The sequence below is a fragment of the Trichechus manatus genome, unplaced genomic scaffold (genome assembly GCF_000243295.1).
Source record: "Trichechus manatus latirostris isolate Lorelei unplaced genomic scaffold, TriManLat1.0 scaffold00002, whole genome shotgun sequence".
Lineage (NCBI taxonomy): Eukaryota > Metazoa > Chordata > Mammalia > Sirenia > Trichechidae > Trichechus > Trichechus manatus.
In genome coordinates, this window is record NW_004443938.1 from 24377372 (window position 1) to 24397091 (window position 19720).

Consider the following 19720-nt stretch of genomic DNA (forward strand, 5'->3'; position numbering starts at 1 on the left):
GAAGCTCCATGGACACATCCAAACTCCCTGAGGGACTGAATTACTGGGATGGGGGCTGTGGGGACCATGGTCTTGGGGAACATCTAGCTCAACTGATATAACATAACATAGTTTATAAAGAAAATGTTCTACATTCTACTTTGGTGAGTAGCATCTGGAGGCTTAAAAGCCTGTGAGCAGCCATCTAAGATACTCCACTGGTCTCAACACTTCAGGAGCAAGGGAGAATGAAGAAAACTAAAGACACAAGGGAAAGAATAATCCAAAGAGACTAATGGACCACAACTACTACAGCCTCCACCAGTCTGAGTCCAGTACACCTGGATGGTGTCCAGCTACTACTGCTGACTGCTCTGACAGGGATCACAATAGAGGGTCCCGGAGAGAACTGGAGAAAAATGTAGAACAAAATTCTAACTCACAAAAAAAGACCAGACTTACTGGTGTGACAGAGACTGGAGAAACCCCGAGAGTATGGCCCCCGGACACCCTTTTAGCTCAGTAATGAAGTCACTCCTGAGGTTCACCCTTCAGCCAAAGATTAGACAGGCCCATAAAACAAAATGAGACTAAAGGGGTACACCAGCCCAGGAGCAAGGACTAGAAGGCAGGAGGGTACAGGAAAGCTGGTAATAGGGAACTCAAGGTCGAGAAGCAAGAGTGTTGACACGTCGTGGGGTTGTTAACCAATGTCATAAAACAATATGTGTACTGTTTAATGAGAAGCTAGTTTGTTCTGTAAACCTTCATCTAAAGTATGATAATAATTAAAAAAAAGAAAAATATTAAATGTAAAAATTAAAAAGTTGTATTATCTATGAATTTTATTACAGGATAGTAAAGAAAACATCCAATATATTTGGATACATTGGGGAAACTGGTTCTAGGGCATTGCTCTGGATCAGGGTTCTCCAAGTGTTGACCCTGGACCAACAGTATCAGCATCCCCTAGGGACCTGTTAAAAATACAAATTCCCAGGACCCAGAAATTCTTAGTGTGGCCTAGCAATTTGTGTTTTAACATAGTTTCCAGAATATTCATTTAAGAACTACTGCTTGGACTAATGGTAGCTGTAGTCACATTATTGTTATAGGAACGTAGAGGTTTATGCTTTCTAAAATGTAGTCTTCTAAGCTTTACACTCACATAATAGTATAATTTCTTAGAATCTTTGACCTTGAAAACTAAACATCATCTGGCTGAACACTAGTGAAGTGGCTAGGACTAGACTGAGAGCTGCCAGCACTGTGCTTTCTAGAAGTCACATCACATTCCTCCAGTGCTCCTACACTTTTAAAATCTCTGCCTCATCACAGTTCCTCTTCTGTGCGCCATATTGTTTTTACTTTATCTGCTGAGATTTTGAGTATTTGGAGGTTACAACAAGGAGGAGAAATGGTATAATTGTGTTTATAAAGATTATTTACAAATCCACCCAATATTTAGGAGGCAATTGTTAAGCACAGAAGGAACTATAGCATTTCCCCCCTAAATGGGCACAGAAACGTACTTGTCTAAAATAAAATTTGCTGAAGAGTAAAGATATTTGGGGCATGCGTGTGTGGTGGAGGGACTGGGGATGTTAGCGGATAGGGACATACCTGAAATGGAAGGAGCAGACAGAGAAGTGGGGAAGAAAGACTCAGAAATAAACTCAATCAGGAGGAGATGACCAAAGGGGAGTCTGGGAGTATAAAACACACATACACACTCATTAATTTGAGATAGCAACCCTGTTGGTTAACTGCCTCTCAGAATATCAGTTGAGCAGTACTTTAGGTGTTCTCTGGATGATAAAAAATTGCAACAGCTAAGGAGATTAAGAACTTAGATTTGATATTTGAATGAAGTTCTTAGACTTCTTTACTTTCCTTTGTTAGTAACAAATATTCTGTATTGTCCAAAACTTTTTTATTCATTAAAAGAAATGTCTTTCCTTTATGTTGGTTTTGAAAGCAGTTACTGAAAAAGCTGGAGGGTTTTGTTTTAAAAAATAACATAAAATTAGATAAGGTGATCAAAACTAAAGATTAGAATATTTTCATAAATTTTGAGGAAATACATAAGGAGTCCCTGGTTGGTGCAAACAGTTAAGCACTGTTCCGCTACTAACTGAAAAGTTGGTGTTAAGAATTCACCCAGAGAAGCCTCAGAAGAAAGGCCTAGCAATCTACTTCCAAAAGATCACAGCCATTGAAAACTCTATAGAGTGCAGTTCTACTCTGAAACACACGGGGTCGCCATGAGTTGGAATCCACTTGACAGCAACTTTTGTTTTTACTGCAGATTAATAAAATTTGATCAAAAACAAAACGGGTTAGAAGTATTTTCTTCTTTAAAAGATGTTTTAGTCTAATCAATAAGTACTTTTAAAGCCTTTGTTAGAGTACCTGTGGCAAAAACTGAAAAAAAAATAACATAGCAAACATACTATCTTTAAAGTAATAGAAGAAAATCACAATCTTCCTATGAAGAGTTACAGTGACAAGCATAGTTCTATCTAAACAAGTGGATGGCACTGTACCATTTACAGAATACGCCCTAATTAAGTTTCTTTAAAAAGCTGTGAACAGAGACATGAAAACAATCTCCAGTTCCTTAAATTTTGATTTATCACTTTATGCTTATATTTTCTGGAAATACTAAAATTTATTTTTACAGTAAAATAGATCACAATATCAAATGATTTATATCACATTACAATATATAGGAGTCCTTGTGGCGCAGTGGTTAAGTGCTCGGCGGCTAACCAAAAGGTCAGCAGTTTAAATCCACCAGCTGCTCCTTGGAAACCCTATGGGGCAGTTCTACTCTGTCCTGTAGGGTCGCTATGAGTCGGAATCGACTCAACGGCAACAGGTTTTTTTTAGTTTTATAATACGTAACTTAGGAACATATTTTGTCTGTTTCATATCTAAGAATGGCTAATAACTTTTCTAGATAAATAGAATCTATCATGAAAATTAATCTTTGCAAAGTCTGCAATTTCTTCCTTATAAAATTGTAAAGCAAGCATGGCTTGTTAAAGGCTCAGACAATATGGTGAGACATGGCTGCCACCATGTGGAAGAGGCTTTCATTACAGTTAAGATATACATATATATATATATAAGAATATATATATATATAAGAATATATATATATAAGAATATATATATATATATTATATATAATCAAATACACTTTCAATTCAATTTAAAAAGAAAACTACCACATTCTTTATCCTAAAACATAATGGAAATGGTAAGTACTGTTTGGTCTTCTTTGAGTTACATTGTTCTAGTTCTGTTAATATGGTTGTTTATTTTTGGCACCAGTAGTTGAAAAATGATGCAACATTCACTAGCAAAACGCCAATTATGGAAACTATGTACAGCTTCGATACTCAGAATGTTCCAAGACCAGCAGCTTCGTATCACCTAGGAGCTTGTTAGAAACGTAGAATTGGGCCCCACCTCAGACCCACGGAATCAGAATCTGCATTTTAAGAAGAACCTCAGATGATTCTGTATAAATCAAGGCTGAGGAACATTAATCTAGATCCAGAAGGCTCTGGTTAGCTTCTATCCCCTCGACCCCACGCCTGTCTCCTTCACTTCCCACCCAAAGCAGGGGTGAGTGACTTTTACCAAAAATTCCAGATAGTGCGGAAAAATATGGTTTACTTTATTTGAATTTCCTGATTAACTTGACCTTCCTTTGCAAATGTAGAAACCTATTTTATCTATTATTTACTTACTGAGTTAATTCTACATTTCAGAGAAAAAACTAAAACAAATTTTCCAGAAAAATGGGCTTGTTTAGTTTCAGGAGAGATTATTTTATTTTGCCCAATGAGAGCCCTTCAGCATAAAGAGACATTCATATACATATATATGAACATTTTCGGGAAATATCAATTTATAATACATTCTTTTAAAATACCAGCTTAATGGTATTTACAAAAATATTTCATTACCTAATTTTAAACTTTTTTCTGTGAAGACAATGTGTAAAGTACAGGAAAGCAAAATAACTACAAAGTTTAACACATTTTTAGTGTTTGCAATAGTGCTTTTTGTTTTGTTTTAAATGAAAACAGTACACAGAGATGGGTTTGTTACCATATTTAAAATGCATATTCCAGCCATTACCTTTGAGATAGTTACTGGGACTAAGATCAAAAAAATAAATAAAGTGCAGCAACTGAAAAACACCTGCATGTACAGTTTAAGGTATACACAAGCTAGAGCGCTATACCAAGCATGCTTGCCCCTGAAGTGGACACTGTTAGAAAAAACTTAATCTTGCTCTTTTTCATACTGTCTCTTGGTAACGCATTTACAATGAATTAGTAGTATAACTACAAAGCAAAATGTTTTTCTGGTTCTAACTACTATGCTGAGCAGAGGTCACACCTAAAGTATCACATACAGTATCATTTATTTACAAAAAAGATAAAATAAAACATGATTTACCCTCTTTGCATTGATAAGTTCAGTCTGTTTTCAACTCCATACACTGTCCTCAGTTGAAGCAAAGCTTAGACAACACAAAACAAATAGCAAAAGTATAAATACAATATGAAACTTCCAAATAAATAGGATTCCATTGCCCTTAACCTATATCCATTATATGTCTGAGCCAAACAACCTATAATAAATTAATACTGATATATTTATACCTCATACACCATAAAACAGTAATAATTTTAACTATGAGCCTCATTGAGAAATATTTGCAAAACTGACATTCTTGATTTTTTCTGATGTAAAGAGTGAAATGAGCACTTACACATAGGCTTAGACTACTGTACTCATTTTGTAAACAAATTATGCCTTATAATTTAAGATTCTATTAGTAACTGAAGAAAGCAATGTTATAACCCTGATAACTGGGAAGTTATTAAATCATTTAATTTAGCTGAGAAAGGTAAGCTAAAGTTTTTCTCAAAGGAAAAGTAATCCCCATAGCACTTTACAAGAGTGATGAGAAGTGTAACTAATGAAAGCTGTAAACAGTATCTTCACATTCATTTTCAAATGAAAAAAACAATTTGTGGGCATAAATTTCAATCTAAGAGAATAAACTAAAACGTGAGAGAAAAAAGGAGGACACTCGAGAGAGATACAGGAGTGTTTTTTTTTCCAAAGCAAACACAGATTAAAAAGTCTAGGAATATTGATCAAGTATCAAACTGATAAGGAACAGATTTTATAAACTACAAAATAAAAACCTTCATTGATAAAAATACATAAACTGTTTTCATTTCTGGAAATTTATTTTTAAAAAGGTAGAATACCTGGAAAACTATTTTAAATATATATATATATATATGTAAGATATATATATATCTTAAAATAATAGTTAAGGTAGGTATCCAACAGCAAGCTGCAGCTCTTGAGAAGGATCTTGCAATTACTGTTGTGGGCATTTTCCCCCCAAAATAAAATATTTGGAAATGCTCAATAGAGGATTTTTTCTTAACCATACCAATGATATCTTTCTTGTCATGTGTGAAGACTTTAATAATCTATGATTTTTTTTAAAATTGTATCTCGATATGAGATACCAGTATTTATTATAAGCATAAAACATAATGTTTTGTATGGATAATATACATACTTTTTAAGTACTTTGACTTAAACTTAACAAGTTCACCATTTTTAAAATTAAAGACTACATTTATAAAAATTCCATTTTAAAACTAAAAGTATCTCTCTAGCAGTATGTATAACATCTTACTGAATGATCTTAAAACAAATCTGAAAGTGTTGCAATAGTTTAAGACCAAGAACACTGAAACACACAGCAAGTAATTTTACTAATTTATTTTTTTAATCTTTGAAACCTATATAAAACCCTATTAAAGGTTTTGAAACTATGATCAGTTTGAGTGTTTAAAGCGCAGGTAGCAGCATACTCATGATTTTGGTATGTATTATACATATGTATCTCCTGATTTGAACTGAGAAAGGTGGACTTAAATGATAATAAAAAGTTTCTATTACCTAAAAAAGTACAGAAAAAATTCAAGTTTTAAGTTCAGTGCTCGTTATTTTGAAGAAAAAAAACAAAATCTCAAAAGTTAAAATGTAAAATAAATCTCTGCCACAAAAAAAATTTACCTTTGGATATAGCTTTTCTAATGTCACGTGAGAAATGCCTTAAGCTAAACCACATATGAAATACAGAACTCAGGGTAAAACTATGAACTCCACAGTATCCTCCACATATTCTCCCTTTACTCAGCTGTCTCCCCGCTTACCCCTGCCATCTAAAGGTATGTTAACACTTTCAGACTTAAAACACTCACATATCAACATGAAAGAAGACCCTACAATAATAAGTCCTAAGCAAATTTCATTTTATTTGGATCCACAATCAATGCCTATGGACTACCAGAAGATCAAACACATCTGTCTTGGAAGAAATACATCCAGAACGCTCCTTAGAAGCGAGGATGGCAAGATTTCGTCTCATGTGCTTTGGACATGTTATCAGGAGGGACCAGTCCCTGCAGAAGGACATCATGCTTTGCAAAGCAGAGGGTCAGCAAAAAAGAGGAAGACTCTCAGTGAGACAGACTGACAATGGGCTGTAACAATGGGCTCAAACACAGCAACGATTGTGAGGATGGCGCAGGACCAGGCAGAGTTCCATTTTGTTTTACATAAGGTCGTTATGAGCCGGAACTGACTTGATGGCACCTAACAAGAAGAAGCAAAAAAAAAAAAAAGCTTCCTTTAAAGTACTGTACTTAATTAAATTGAATTGTAATATACTACACATAATAACAGACAAGTAGCATTTTTTACATTTTCATTAAAAAAATTAAGATGTTAGTAATTGTGCAGTTTTATCTATAACCATTTTTGGGGAAACATTTTATACAATTGAAATGCAAATCAAGGATTAAGATGATGCAAAACTTCAAATGGATGTAATGTACAGAATTTGTCAGAATTATTTCAAACACTCCTCTAAGCAAATAGGTAGGAATTTTAGTTTGAAAAGTGAAATAAACTGGGTATGTGGTACATACAGGGAATCACTTCCTATTGACAGACTGCTAATCAATGAATACTTCAACGATTTTAGAGTCAAGGACAAATGTAACAAAGAGTAATGTTGAGGATATGGACAAAGCACATGAAAATCTTTCACTACTCTAATAATTTTTGTTTTGACTTTTTTTTGTTTGTTTTTCCAAACTGCTACCTTTCCTTGGCTTGCTGGTGACTATTCTTAAATTTAAAGAGAAAAAAAAATAGAGATGTCATCTCTCAAATTACAATAAATTCCCTGGGTTAGTTATTACTACAGACTGTCTCTTATCTACAGACTGAGTCAAGTACAACTCTGAGAAGCTTATTTCCTATACTTAAAAATACTTCCAGCTTTCTAACCCTAAGTGAGTTTCTAGTTTGCTGTGCATAATCTGTAGATTAATTTAAAAAGGAACTAAAATAATTCAAAACATCCATTTAAGATTTTCTTATAAAATCCATCTCAAGTAAATGCATTCACTTCTCTATTTGAAAATAATTTCAAGATACGTTCATTTTATATACAACAGGTAAAATGGCAGTAAAAATGAAATTGACATACAATTAACAAAATAATAACACATCAAATTGAATAATTAGAGCTAATATGAACTTCCACATGGGTGGGGAATTAACCAGTATATTACTTTACTTACTACTTCTTCAAATCCACAACTGTTGATTTTATTGACGGCATTCATAAAACGATAACTTTTAAAAATGCCCTAATACTCCAACATACCATGGAATAAATAGGTGCAGTAGATAGTATATGATACAAATTAGGGAAGTTATAAACTTATGAATGTTCATTATTCAGATGGCATTAACTAAAAAGAAATGTTATTTATTGGTGCCTTCTACAAATTCAAAAACTTTTCAAAGATTTTTAAAGTATTTCTTTTGGTTTAATTATCTCTATCACATACATTTAGTCCCTACCCAATGATATTTTAAACTTTAATGTAAACTTCTGTATCCAGTAGTGCATGTTATAAAATGTAAACACAAAAACTTCACTAATGAAAAGATGAGAGAAAAAGATGCATAACAGACCACATGAAGTTAAGGTGTTCTGCATATACCTTTAATGATCATATGGAATAGAAAAACAATGATCATGTCTGCTATTAATTTGTGCTCTGATTATCTCTTAATGAAAAAGAAAACGATTATAAACAATTTTTTATAGAAGAAAATACTTAAATTTCATTAACGTCAATTTGAATGCTTCTATTTTGCAGCTTTAACAATAGTAATAATAATCTCAGATTAGCCCATATTAATTAAAATTGCTTACTTCCACGTGAATTCTTCCCTGTCTACAATGGTATTCTAGGAACCAATCATTGTCCATTGCTGGTCTCAATGTGCATTATACTACAATCCAGAAATAATTTAGTTACCAAAGTATATGTATTTTCCTTTCCTTTTGGCTTTTTAAAATCTTGAAAGGACGTACAGATTTATGGTATATTTCTACAGAAAATATTTCGTAGGTCATCAGACTAGACTCTTAGATAATTATTGACAACAGATGCTTGTCATTTTCCATGCGACAGCATGTGCACTAAGATTTAACTGGCTCATCACCTGAGTGTACTGGAACTGTTAGCAAATAAAGGGCATCTGAAAAAGGCAGCTGAGCATTTTACTCAAATAATGAAACATTTTTTTTTTAGCAATTTTAATTAAATAATGCAAAGGTACATTTTGTTAACATTTTATAAAAATTCAAGCATAAATGAAAAACTTAGCCAATTTCAACATTTCTACAAATTTAACCGGAAACAATTTTGGTCAAATCCACCTTGAGCTGAATTAATGAGAACAATGACAAGGGACACTGTAAGTATTCTCCTCACCACAATGGAGGTTTTTCTCACTTCCCACACTGCAGAGCCACTACATGGAAACTCCCAGAATCATGAGCAGTTCAGTCATGCTCTACACTTTTCTTTTCAATGAAAAGTGATTTATCACCTTGTTTTGTTTTTGACAAAATATGGACTAAACACAAGTGTACAATAACAAGAATCCAAGAGTAGCCCATACACAAGTCAATTATGTGTATGTTTTTATTATTTAAAGCCCACCATTCAGCTTATCTGTCTAAAGATATGGTAACAAACAGTTTTTTTCTTTTTCACTAATGATACTGACGACCAGTCAGTTTAAGGGAGGAGAAGTCCAAGCCAGCTGTTTAGAATCCAGTTCAATGACACAAATATAACTATTTCAGCTTCAGGACTTCTGACTTATTGCCTCTCCCACAAAGAGGTCAAACACTGACGGCTGATACAACGGCACAGACTCTTTTGGCGTACAAAAGTTTAATACAGGAATCATCCAGGAATAGTCCTTGCCATGTCTCCTCAACATCCCGCTTGTCTCTTCATCTGTAATGTGTGACCCTCCTTCGTTCCCCAGCTGTCAGCTCAGAGCTGGCACACACCACATACTCAAGTTTGAGTGTGAACACTCCTCAGTTAAAGCCATACGACTGAGGTAAAAACAGTGCATGATTGTGCTAGGAAAGAACAGTATCCAGCGATGAACATCCCTTTAATGTTAACTTTCCTAAATAAATCAATAAAATAAAAAAGGAAAACTTCTTTTCCTTTTGGCTGAAGTTGGACTTAGTTGGATTCTGGTTGTCAGAACTGGTACCACTTCTTATCTTTGTATTTCAACATCATCTAAGGGGAGAAAAACAAGAAAAATGCTTAAAAAATGCCAGAACGATACTCAAATTATAACTCCTTTATTTTTAAAAAACATTATATCTTTTTGAAACATTCTGTAGTATTAATGTATTGTTTACTTAAAATCAATTTACATTGAAAACAATAAGTAAGGACTGTTCCATTTAGAGGCTACGACCATTAATAACTAGTCTAGAAAGTCTTCACATTTCTTGGAAATGTGACATAATTAAACTTTGGCTCAGTGCATTTCATTGGTGATCTAAGCTAATATCCTACAAATGAGGTAATTTTTAGTCCTCTAAAGGTCCCTGATGGCACAGTGGTTAAGTGTTTGGCTGCTGACCAAAAGGCTGGCAGTTCGAATCCACCAGTTGCTCCCTGGAAACCCTATGGGGCAGTTCTACTCTGTCCTATAGAGTTGCCAAGAGTTGGAATCGACTCGATGACAACGGGTTTTTTTTTTTTTTTTTTGATTTAAAGGTCTCTGGTGGCACAAATGGTTTGCACTTCGCTAATAATCAAAATGTTGGCAGTTCAAATCCACCCAGCAGCATCATGGAAGAAAATACCCAGTAATCCAGTTCCGTAAGACTACAAGCATTAAAAACTCTACGGAGGGCAGCTCTATTCTGATACATGAGGCTGCCACGAGTCTAAATCAAATGGATGGTAATGGGTTTGGTTGACTGGTTTTCATTTGAACTAAAAATAATGCTTAAAGAACCTGGGGAATGGAAGGTTAAGAATAATAATACTGTTGCCATCTAAAACTTACTGAAAACCTACTATAAGCCAAGCACTGAACAACATGCTTTCCCTACATCATTTTAATCGATCTTCACAACAACTCTATAGGTTTGGTATTATTATTCTCCCCATTTTATAAATGAAGAAACTGAGGCTTATAGGGGTTACTCAAGGTAAGATAGTGATGAAACTGGGATTTAAGCCCAGGTCATCTGATACAAGAACTCATTGTCTTAACCAGCTCCATGTATTGTCTTCCTTAGACTCTCAAATATGGCTTAAGAACATCTGGTGGAAGTGAGAAAAAACTATCACTTCTATCCTTTTGAGACTGAGCTCTATTTAGAGTGTAGATACATTCTGAAATTGACTGAAGTACAATATACCTTAAAGATCACATAGTCAGGTTCAGGTTTAAAACTTGTGGCTGTCAAGTCAAGTCTGACTCACAGCAACCATTCAGGAGAGACAGAACTGCCCCATAGAGTTTCTAAGGCTGTAACTTTTACAGAAGCAGACTACTGCACCTTTCTCCTACAGAACGGCTGATGGGTTTGAACCATCAACTTTTTGGATAGCAGCTGAGCGCTTCAACCACTGCACCAACAGGGCTCCTTGGTGCAGGGCTAAGACAACAAAAACATTTACCTAGACTGAAGGCCACTAGCCTGTATTTGAGGTGCCTGTGGGTGTAATAAAACTACTCACAAAAGATCTCTGAAGCTCTTTGAATCTCTAGACTAGTATCTCCCAGGCGAAACGACCTCTTTCATGCATTCTAGGTTTCAGCACTCTTGAGTAAGGAAAAAATGACTTTTGACTGAAAGACTTAAAGAAGAGTTACTACTGACTCGGTGTTCAAGTACAAAAATAACTTTCTTCAGGTAACAAAATGTCCTCATGAGTCAGGCTAGTCACTAAGTATGTGAAGTAGCATGTACAACATCAGGGAGTGGCAGACTCATGTCAAAAAAAAAGAGTAAGTATTCTATCTAAAGGCATTTAAATACAACTTTTTAAAGGCACTATGCTGGCCAACAATATACATTTATAGACAGGCCAGTTAGGGATCCCTAATCCCTACTTTGGAGCCTGGTGGCACAGTGGTTAAGAGCTATGGCGAGCTATGGCTGCTAACCAAAAGGTCAGCAGTTCGAATCCACCAGCTGCTCCTTGGAAACCCTATGGGGCAGCTCTACTCTGTCCTATAGGGTCACTATGAGTGGCAATCGACTTGATGGCAATGGGTTTGGCTTCTTGGTTTTTTCATCCCTACTGTAGAAACTCTGTTTTTAAACTCCATCATGACTTTCTGGGTCCAACAAAATGAATTTGTTGGAAAATGTAGCTTGCTTCTTCTCTGTATGGACTGATCACTTTAATATTGTTTATTTGAATAAAAACGTCTGCCAATTTTAGTTATTTAGATCCACCTGGGAGAGCCAAGGAGGCATATTCTTTCTTTCTCTAGGAAAAGCTGGTAGTAGACTCTGGGGTGTTTAAGATGTTCTGATGTACTAAAAGAATAAAAATATAGGTCAGAAGATGCCAGATCTTGGGAAAATTAAGTATTGTTACAGAATTCCCTAGTTGCAAAGCTGCTAGCTTTGTTTACAAAGAGCCTGAAGGTGAGAAGTTTTCTTTAAAGTTTATAAACTTCAGTAAAGAGACCAAAGGCTACCGAGCCACACGATTTTAATAGTTCCCTCTGGTGGCAAAAATCAGGATTATGCAACTGCACAAAGAATACCTGAAAATTCGTATGATTAAAAAAGGAATAGCTATAAAAACACAATAATTTCCATATATGCTTTACCTAGAGGCTTTTGTTTAAATACCTGTTTGACAGACATACCTCATGAGCATGTTTAGAAAATGAATCTGCACTTGATAACATAGCTGCAGTTCTTTCTTCCAGGTCACTAAGTTTCTGCCCTCTTTCATCTAGTGCCAACCTGGCTCGAGCTAATTCACCAACGACTCCAGATGCTGCCCCTTTCACACCTTCAATGCCGCCAGGGCCAGGTATATGCTGCGCAAGACTCCTTGAAGCCTTGCCTGAGGATGATTCGCCAACTGAATGCATTTGAGAAAAGAGAAGAGTAACAATTCAAAAAAATGAAACTTTCATTAATACAACACCTTACAACGTGATCGCACTAAAATATTTAGGTCCAGTTACAGTTTAATGGAAATATTTTTATATTTCATTTTGTAAGTAATGTATGTTTTTCTTTTATAATCTTTAAACATGCAAAAGCACAATGTACATTAATAGATATTCTATTCCATACTAGTTCATACAGCAGGACTCGTGCACCGAAGATACTGGTAATTATTTGTTGAAAAGAATAATGGGCATATGACACCAATTTACATAACAGTAATAATAATAAAAAACAAACAAACACTCGTCTGTCAATTTTTCGTACTGTGGTGGCTGTGTGCTGCTGTGATGCTGGAAGCTATGCCACCAGTATTTCAAATACCAGCAGGGTCACCCATGGTAGACAGGTTTCGGCGGAGCTTCCAGACTAAGACAGACTAGGAAGAAGAACTTGGCGATCTACTTCTAAAAAATTGGCCAATGAAAACCTTATGAATAGCAGCAAAACACTGATATAGTCCTAGAAGATGATTGCCTCAGGTTGGAAGGCACTCAAAATATGGCTGGGGAAGAGCTGCCTCCTCAAAGTAGAGTCGACCTTAATGATGTGGATGGTGTCAAGCTTTTGGGACCTTCATTTGCTGATGTGGCATGACTCAAAATGAGAAGAAATGGCTACAAACATCCATTAATAATCGGAACATGGAATGTACAAAGTATGAATCTAGGAAAACTGAAAGTCATCAAAAATGAAATGGAACCCATAAAGATCGACATCCTAGGCGTTAGTGAGTTGAAATGGACTGGTATTAGCCATTTTCAGTCAGACAATCATATGGTCTACTATAACGGGAATGACAAATTGAAGAAGAATGGCGTTACATTCATTAAAAAAAAGAACATTTCAAGATCTATCTTGAAGTACAGCACTGTCTGTGATAGGATAACATCGATAGGCCTACAAGGAAGACCTATCTTGGAAGTACAGCCAGAATGCTCCTTATAAGCAAGGATAGTGAGATGTTGTCTCACATACTTTGGACATGTTATCTGGGGGGACCAGTCCCTGGAGAAGGACATCATGCTTGGTAAAGTGGAGGGTCAGAGAAAAAGAGGAAGACCTCAACAAGATGGATTGACAAAGTGGTTGCAACAATAGGCTCAAGCATAGTAAAGATTGTGAGGATGGCACAGGATGGGGCAGTGCTTTGTTCTGTTGCACACAGGGTTGCTATGAGTTTGAACTGACTTGACAGCACCTAACAACAACAATACAAGGAAGACTGGTTAATATGACTATTATTCAAATTTAAGCACCAACCACTAAGGCCAAAGATGAAGAAATTGAAGATTTTTACCAATTTCTGCAGTCTGAAATTGATTAAACATGAAATCAAGATGCACTGATAATTACTAGTGATTAGAATGAGAAAGCCGGGAACAAAGAAGGAGGATCAGTAGTTGGAAAATATGGCCTTGGTGACAGAAAGGACGCCAGAGACAGCATGATAGAATTTTGCAAGACCAACAACCTATTCACTGAAAATGCCTTTTTTCAGCAAGACAAATGGTGACTACACATGTGGACCTTGCCAGAAGGAATATACAGGGATCTAATCAACTACAATCTGTAGAAAGAGACGATGGAGTAGCTCAGTATCATCAATCAGAACAAGGCCTGCAGCCAACTGCAGAACAGACCATCAATTGCTCATATGTAAGTTCAAGCTGAAGCCGAAGAAAATTAAAACACATCCAAGAGAGCCAAAGTACGACTATAGTCCACCTGAATCTAGAGACCATCTCAGGAATAGATTTGATGCATTGAACAGTAATGACTGAAGACCAGACGGGTTGTGAGACGACATCAAGGACATCACACATGAAGCAAGCAAGAGGTCATGAAGAAGACAGGAAAGAAAGAAAAGACCAAAACGAATGTCAGAAGAGACTCTGAAATTTGCTCTTGAACGCAGAGTAGCTAAAGCAAAAGGAAGAAATGATGAAGTAAAAGAGCTGAACAGAGATTTCAAAGGGCGGTTCAAGAAGACAAAGTATTATAATGACACGTGCAAAGACCTGGAGTTAGAAAACCAAAAGGGAAGAACATGCTCAGCATTTCTCAAGCTGAAAGAACTGAAGAAAAAAATTCAAGCCTCAAATTGCAATACTGAAGGATTCTACGGGCAAAATACTGAACAACATAGGGAGCCTCAAAAGAAGATGAGAGGAATACAGAGTCACCGTATCAAAAAGAACTGGTCGATGTTCAGCCATTTCAGAAGGTAGCATATGATCCAGAACTGATGGTACTGAAGGAAGAAGTCCAAGCTGCACTGAAGGCACTGGCGACAAACAAGGCTCCGGGAATTGATGGAATACCAACTGAGATGTTTCTACAAACGGATGCAATGTTGGAAATGCTCACTTATCTATGTCAAGAAATTTGGAAGACAGCTACCCAGTCAACAGAATGGAAGAGAACCATATTTGTGCCCATTCCAAAGAAAGGTGATCCAACAGAATGCGGAAATTATCGAACAATATCATTAATATCACACACAAGTAAAATTTTGCTGAAGATCATTCAAAAGTGATTGCAGCAGTACATCGACAGGGAACTGCCAGAAATTCAAGCCGGATTCAGAAGAGGATATGGAATGAGGGATATCATTGCTGATGTCAGATAGATCCTGGCTGAAAGCAGAGAATACCAGAAAGAAGTTTACCTGCAGTTTATTGACAATGCAAAGGCATTCGACTGTGTGGATCATAACAAATTATGGAAAACAATGCAAAGAATGGGAATTCCAGAACACTTAATTGTGCTCACGCGGAACCTGTACATAGACCAAGAGGCAGTTGTTCCAACAGAACAATGGGATATTGTGCGGTTTAAAATCAGGGAAGGTGTGTATCAGGGTTGTATCCATACTTATTCAATCTATATGCTGAGCAAATAATCCGAGAAGCCAGACTATATGAAAAAGAACGCAGCATCAGGATTGAAGGAAGACTCATTAACTACCTGTGATATGCAGATGACACAACTTTGCTTGCTGAAATCGAAGAGGACTTGAAGCACTTACTGATGAAGACCAAAGATTATAGCCTTCAGCATGGATTACACCTCAACATAAAGAAAACAAAAATCCTTACAATTGGACCAAGAAACAACATCATGATAAATGAAGAAAACACTGAAGCTGTCAAGGAGTTCATTTTACTTGGATCCACAGTCAATGACCATGGAAGGAGCGGTCAAGAAATCAAACGATGTATTGCTTTGGGCAAATCTGTTGCAAAAGACCTCTTTAAACTGTTAAAAAGCAAAGACGTCACTTTGAGGGCTAAGGTGCGCCTGACCCACGCCATGGTATTTTCAATCGCCTTGTATGCATGGGAAAGCTGGATAACAAATAAAGGAAGACTGAAGAAGAATTGATGCCTTTCAATTATGGCGTTGGTGAAGAATATTGAATATGCCATGGACTGCCAGAAGAATGAATGAATTTGTCTTGGAAGAAGTACAGCCAGAATGTTCCTTAGAAGTGAGGATGGCAAGACTTCATCTCATGTACTTTTGACATGTTATCAGAAGGGACCAGTCCCTGGAGAAGGACATAATTCTTGGTAAAGGGTCAGAGAAAAAGAAGAAGACCCTCAAAAAGATGAATTGACATAGTGGCTGCAACAACGGGGTCAAACATAGCAACGACTGTGAGGATGGCGCAGGACCAGGCAGTGTTTAGTTGTGTTGTACAAGTCGGAACTGACTTAATGGCACCTAACAACAATATTTCATCGTATGGATATGCCACATTTGGTTTATCCATTCATCAGTTGACTATCATTTGAACTGTTTCCATATTTTTGGCTATTGTAGATGATGCTGCTATGAACATTTGTACAAATGTTTATATGGACACATATTTTCAATTCTCTTGGTTATATACCTAGAAATGGAATTACTGGGCCATACGGTAACTCTATGTTTAACTTTTTGAGGAGGTGTCAGGCAGTTTTCCAAAGCAGCTGTACCACTTTACATGTCTACCAATAGTGCACGAGGATTCCAGTTTTTCTACATCCATGCCACTGTTGCTATTGCTCATCCTAGTAGGTGAGAAGTGGTATCTCATTGTAGCTTTGATTTCCATTTTCTTAATGACTAATGATGTTTAACATCTTTTTATGTACTTATTGAGCATTTGTGTATCTTCTTTGGAGAAATGTCAATTCAAATCCTCTGCCCATTTTTAAATTAGGTTATTGGTCTTTTTATTGTATTGAGTTCTAAGCGTTCTTTTTATCTTCACGATATTAGACCATATTAGAAATCAGATATATCAGAAGTACAATTTGCAAATATATTCTCTCATTCTGAGTTGTCTTTTCATTTTCTTGCTTGTGCCCTTTGAAGCACAACTGTTTTAGTTTTGATGAAGTCCAAATTATATATATTTTTTCTTTTACATACTTAATAGATATAGCTCTTACATTAAGGTCTCTGACTCATTTTGAGTTAATTTTTGTACATGGTCCAAGGCAGGTGCCAAACACCATTCTTTTGCATATGGCTATCCTGTTGGTCCAGTACCATTTACTGAAAAGACTATTCTTTCCCCATTGAATTGTCTTGGCATCGTTTTTGAAAATAAACTGACCATGCATGTATGGGCTTATTTCCAGACTCTAAATTCTATTTCATTGATCTTATGTCCATCCTATGCCAGTACAACACTGTCTTGATTTCTGTAGCCTTGTAGTAATTTTTCAAATTGGAAACTGTGAGTCTTTCAACTTTGTTCTTTTTTAAAAAAGAAAAAAAAAATCTGCGGCTATTCTACATCCTTTTCATTTCCATATGAATTTTAGAAATAACTTGCTGATTCCTGAAAAAAAGCCAGTGGAGATTTTGATTGAAACTGCATTGAATATGTAGATGAATTTGGGGACTACTGCCTTCTCAACAACAGGAAGTTTTCCAATCTATGAACATGGGATGTCATTCCATTTATTTATGTATTAATTTCTTTAATATTTTATATAGTTTTTAGCATACCAGTATCGAACTTCTTATGTTAAATTTATTCCTAACCATTTCATCTTTTTGATGCAATGCTAAATGGAATTTTTTTTTTAATTTCATTTTTGGATTGTTGACTACTAGTGTACAGAAAAGCAAATGATATTTTATATTGATTTTGGATCCTGCAACCTTGTTAACTCATTTATTAGCTACACAAGGTATTTTTTTTGTGGATTCTTTAGGATTTTCTATGCAAAAGGCCATGCCAGCTGCAAATAAATGACAGTTTTACTTCTTTCATTCCAATATGCATGTCTTTTCTTCCTTCTGTTTTTTCCTCTCACCTAACTGCCTGCACTAGAATCTCCAGTATAATGTTGAACGGAAGTAGTGAGAGTAGATATCCTAGTCTTGTTCCTGTTCTTACGAGGAAAGCTTTTGGTCTTTCACACAAAAAAAACAAAAAAACACAAAACCCTTGGCTGTTGAGTCAATTCTGACTCATAGTGACCCTACAGGACAGAGTAGAACTGCCCCATAGAGATTCCAAGGAGCGGCTGGTGGATTCAAACTGCTGACTTTTGGTTAGCAGCTGAATTCTTAACCACTGCTATATTAGCTATGGATTTTTTTTTTTTTTTAATATATATGCCCTTAATCAGGTGGAGGTAGTTCCCTACAATTCTTAGATCGTTGAGTGCTTTTATCATGAAATGGTCTTGGAATTTGTCAAGCATTTTTTGCATCTATTGAGATGATCATGAGTTTTCATCATTTATTAAAATGATGCAATATTAGTATGTTTTTTGTATGCTGACCAACCTTGCATTCTTGGGATAAATCCCACTTAGTCATGGTGTATCATCCTTTTTTATATATTGTTATAGCATATATTTCTGTAGGACATATTCCTACGAGCAGAACTGCTGAATCATAAGGGTATGTACACCTTCAAATTTCCTAGATAATGTCAGACTGCACTGCAGAATAGCTGTACCAATTTATACACTCAGCAGTGCAGAAAAGTTCCCATTACTCCACATCCTTGTGAACATTTATTATTAGATTTTAAAGTGTGAACCAATCTGGTGAATGCATCTCAGTGTGGTGTTGATTCGAATTTCCTTGAGTAACTTTTCATACATTTAGTGGCCATTTGGATTATCTGTTTTGTTAAATGCCCATTCAAATCTTTCCCTCATTTTTCTACTAGATTGTTTGTGTTTTTCTTATTAACTTGTAGAAGTTCTTCATAGATTCTGGACACAAAACTTTTGATATATACTATCTATCTAGCTCAAATATCTTTGCCTCCCTTGTGGCTTTTCTTTTGTTTTTTGTCATTTATGTTTGCCTTTTCACCGTCTCTTGAAACATCAAAGTTTCTCACGTGGTCAAATTTATCAACCTTTTGCTTTGTATTAGTGTTTTCTGTGCCTTAAAAGTCCTTCTCTACTATATGGTCATGAAGACATTCTTCTATATTAAAAACAATTAAAAAAGATTAGCTTTATTTAAAAAAAACAGCTTTTAAGTCTCCAATGTTGTCTAGATAATATTATCAGGCAAGAATGGAAGTTTAAAAGAATCTACTCAGAATCTAAATATAATTGATGTTGTTGTTGTTCAAGAAGGTGCATGCCTCATTTACTCATCAGAAGCAATTTTGCTGCAGTTGCTATATGCCATGATTTTGAAGACAAGTTCAGTATTGCTGCATTCTTGTCAAAACACATAGGTTTTGTTGTTACTACTGTGTGTATGTTTCCTGGAGTAGAAAATGGAGCTCTGGTACGTTTAAATATGTCCGAAGTCAAGCTGTCTGTTTGACCATTTCTCAGTGTTGACCTACAGATTTGCAACCATGGCACCTTGTGGGTCATCTAATACTGATGCTGTCAATAGTGCTTGAAATTGTAATAATACTTTGTGGAGGCTTACATTGATCTTTTAAGGTATCCAAACAAATGGTCCCTGGAGATGCTTACTTGTCTGTGCCAAGAAATTTGGAAGACAGCTACCGGACCAACCGACTGGAAGAGATCCGTATTTGTACCCATTCCAAAGAAAGGTGATCCAACAGAATATGGAAATTAT

The 19720-nt window shown here is 35.8% G+C and overlaps 1 protein-coding gene across 3 annotated transcripts in view; it reads right to left on the bottom strand.

The window, feature by feature from the left end:
• Window positions 1-7599: 7599 nt before the first annotated feature.
• Window positions 7600-19720, bottom strand: part of STXBP5 (syntaxin binding protein 5) — a 196064-nt gene continuing 183943 nt past the window's right edge. For all 3 annotated transcript variants that reach the window (XM_004368844.2, XM_023729224.1, XM_004368845.2), the window contains 2 exons: window positions 12340-12560; window positions 7600-9728 (listed from right to left, as the gene is read on the bottom strand). In XM_004368844.2, the coding sequence (XP_004368901.1) occupies window positions 9687-9728; window positions 12340-12560 (263 nt within the window). In that variant the 3' untranslated portion in view covers window positions 7600-9686. The remainder of the gene's footprint in view (window positions 9729-12339; window positions 12561-19720) is intronic.